Source organism: Centruroides vittatus, unplaced genomic scaffold, assembly GCF_030686945.1.
Source record: "Centruroides vittatus isolate TY-2023 unplaced genomic scaffold, ASM3068694v2 scaffold_576, whole genome shotgun sequence".
NCBI classification, from domain to species: domain Eukaryota; kingdom Metazoa; phylum Arthropoda; class Arachnida; order Scorpiones; family Buthidae; genus Centruroides; species Centruroides vittatus.
In genome coordinates this window covers 2,860,635-2,863,713 of record NW_027122713.1, presented here as the reverse complement: position 1 = coordinate 2,863,713, position 3,079 = coordinate 2,860,635, and the positions used below count along the sequence as shown (strand labels likewise).

The 3,079-nt window shown below is 49.1% G+C and overlaps 1 protein-coding gene across 1 annotated transcript; it reads left to right on the top strand.

Annotated features, from left to right (window-relative positions):
* Positions 1-478: 478 nt before the first annotated feature.
* On the top strand, positions 479-1,663 carry LOC136989459 (uncharacterized). Its single transcript, XM_067287612.1, has one exon. The coding sequence runs from the start codon at positions 479-481 to the stop codon at positions 1,661-1,663; it is 1,185 nt and encodes a 394-aa protein (XP_067143713.1).
* The last annotated feature ends 1,416 nt before the right edge of the window (positions 1,664-3,079 follow it).

The window sequence follows — 3,079 nt, the reverse complement described above, 5'->3', positions numbered from 1 at the left end:
AGGGGTTGCCCCCAAGGATCCTGTATCAGACCATTACTCTGGAACGTTCTAGCGGACACGGCGCTGCGACTAGTCCTTCCGGACGAAGTCCAGCTGCAGGCTTATGCTGACGATCTGTTGCTAGTAGTTGCCAGTTACAGCCGTAGCGAGATGGAGACTCGCAGCAACAAAGCCATAGAATGACTTGTTCGCTGGGAAGAGCTGCATAAGCTATCCTTCAGCCCCAAGAAATCGGAGGCCCTGACGATGGCCCGAACTGGTGTGTTGGCTCGCTGACCAATATACCAGATTCGGGGCAACTCCTATCCGAAGGGTGAATGAGCTAAAGTACTTCGGTGTTATCATCGACCAGACACTATGTTGGACGCCACATCTGAGGAGTGTTCGGGAAAGAACAAACCTTACGATAGCGGCACTATTGAGACTAGCTAGGCAGGATTACGGCCTCAGCGGGCATGCGCTTTGATCCATCTATAAGATGAGTGTAAAGCGCGTTGTCTGTTACGCCTATGGTATCTGGTGGAAGGACTCCACCAACATCAAGCAGAGCAGGACACTGCTCACAATTCAGAGACCCGCCGCCCTGCGGATCACTAGAGCATACAGAACTGTGTCTACAGAGACGGCCCTGGTCTTGGCCGGGCTGCTCCCATTGCCTCTGGTGGTCAGCCAAGAGGCAACCTTCTACAGGACAACTGTGGAGGGCATCGAAGCAAAGCATTGTAATCAGATGTACCCAGCCAGACCAAGACGTTTGGCAGATGTTTTGAAAGTCCCTCCGGCCCATAGGATCAGACTAGACTGGGATGTCGGTGAACCGACAGGAATTGGTGTTGAAATATACACTGATGGCTCTAAAGACGGTAGCTTAGTAGGTGCCGCATATTGTGTCTATTCCAGTGGGGTACTAGTGTACTATCAGTCGGCTAGATTGAATGAGGAGGCGTCCATGTTCCAGGCAGAACTGGTGGCTCTGGCGGGGACGTCCCAGTGGATCCTATTACATCCAGGTCCAGAGCCAATCACGGTTTATTCTGACAGCCAATCGTCACTTCAGGCACTGAGCGACAGGTACCATAGGGACGAACTGGTACAAGAGATCAGAGGTAGGGTACTGAGGGCAAGGCACGAGCGACACGTTGCCCTGAGGTGGGTCCGAGGCCACATCGGGATCCCAGGTAACGAACGTGCCGACCAACTGGCCAAGGCGGGGGCTAGGGGCCCATTTGTAACGAGGACAGTGGAACCCTCGGCAACATACATAAAAGGTACTCTACTGCAGCGATCGATGAAAAGTTGGCAAGAGAGCTGGACTCTAAGTACGGTAGGTAGGTCAACCTACGCCTTCGTGCCTGATGTTGGCCTTACCCCAGTGAGTTGTTGTAGGTTGTTGACTCAGATACTGACCAGACACGGAAGGTTTCCCCACTTCACGTCCATTTTTGGACAAGGAGATGGTTGCTGCTCCTGTGGGTGTCCTCGCGGCGACGCAAGACACTATGTACTTGACTGTCCTTTTACAGAGGATTTCTGCCAAGGGGCTGGCCAAGTCGACTGGTCCAAGCCACCTGAACAAGTACTTCGAACGCTAGCAGCAAGTAAAGGAAACCTAATGAAACTAAAGGATTTGATGGTTAAAGTTATGGATCTATTTGATCTATGAGCTCAGTGGACGCACTGGGCAGGGTGTCTCCTTCTTGTAGGGAGGAGTACCCTATTTCTAATGTCTGAACGTTTATTCTATGTGAGCTATATGACAAAGCAAGAATTTTAAATGCAGCATAGGCTGCATATATACAAAAGTTATGCCAAGTTAGTGAGTTGGGACCAAGAGGACGGATGACAGCCCAGGAGATGTTCTCGGTGCCCCAACTAAAAACAAAAGAGTCAGTGACTACCTTCGAATAAGAGACCAAGGCCCATGATTAAGGCATAGTCTCTAGAACCCTGTAGTGCCTTGTGGCGGAGCAGGGGAAAGAGTTACCTTATGAGGCTATAGGAGCAAGCAATCCCAGGCAACGAACGTGCCAATCAACTGGCCAAGGCGGGGGCCAGGGGCCCATTTGTAACAAGGACAGCAGAACCCTCGGCCACATATATAAAAGGTACTCTACTGCAGCGATCGATGAAGTACTGGCAAGAGCACTGGACTCTAAGTACAGTAGGTAGGTCAACCTACGCCTTCGTGCCTGAAGTTGGCCTTACCCCAGTTAGTTATTGTAGGATGACAATGCAAATACTGACCGGACACGGGAGGTTTTCTCCATTTCAAGTCCAAGTTTGGACAGGGAGATGGTTGCTGCTCGATGACAATGCAAATACTGACCGGACACGGGAGGTTTCTCCATTTCAAGTCCAAGTTTGGACAGGGAGATGGTTGCTGCTCCTGTGGGTGTCCTCGCGGCAACACGAGATACTATGTACAGTACTTGACTGTCCTCTAACAGAGGATTTCCGCCGAGGGGCTGGCCACATCGACTTGTCCAAGCCGCCAGAACAAGTACTTAGAACACTAGCAGCAAGTAAAAGAAACCTAATGAAACTAAAGGAATTGATGGTACGGGTCATAGACCTTTTTGATCTATAGACCCTGGCTTAGTGGACGCACTAAATGGGTCACCTTCTTGTAGGGAAAGAAGATCCCGCTGACTGATTATCGTATTGATAATGTTAGAGTTATAGTGAGCTAAAAGGGACAAAACTGTTACAAGTGCAGAACAGGCTGCACGTTAAACAAAAGTTATGCTAAGTTAGTGGGTTGGGACTAAGAGGACAGATGGGAGCCCAGGAGATGTTCTCGATGCCCCAACTAAATAAAATAAGAGTCAATGACTACCTTCGGGTGAGAGACCAAGGCCCATGATTAAAGCATAGTCTCTAAAACCCTGTAGTGCCTTGAGCAGAGCAGGGGGAAAGAGTTACCTTATGAGGTATAGGGGCAAGCCACTAATTTGAGGTGGAGATCATATATTTTAAATTAAATAAATTGAAAATACGATTAAAAACTGCAGCCTGGCATTGTGACGATGTCACAACAAATAATTGCTGGTATAAAATATGAAACGTTCCTCTATTTGTT

Coding starts and splice junctions, on each gene's coding strand:
- LOC136989459 (XM_067287612.1), top strand. CDS start 479: ATGAGTGTAAAGCGCGTTGTCTGTTACGCCTATGGTATCTGGTGGAAG.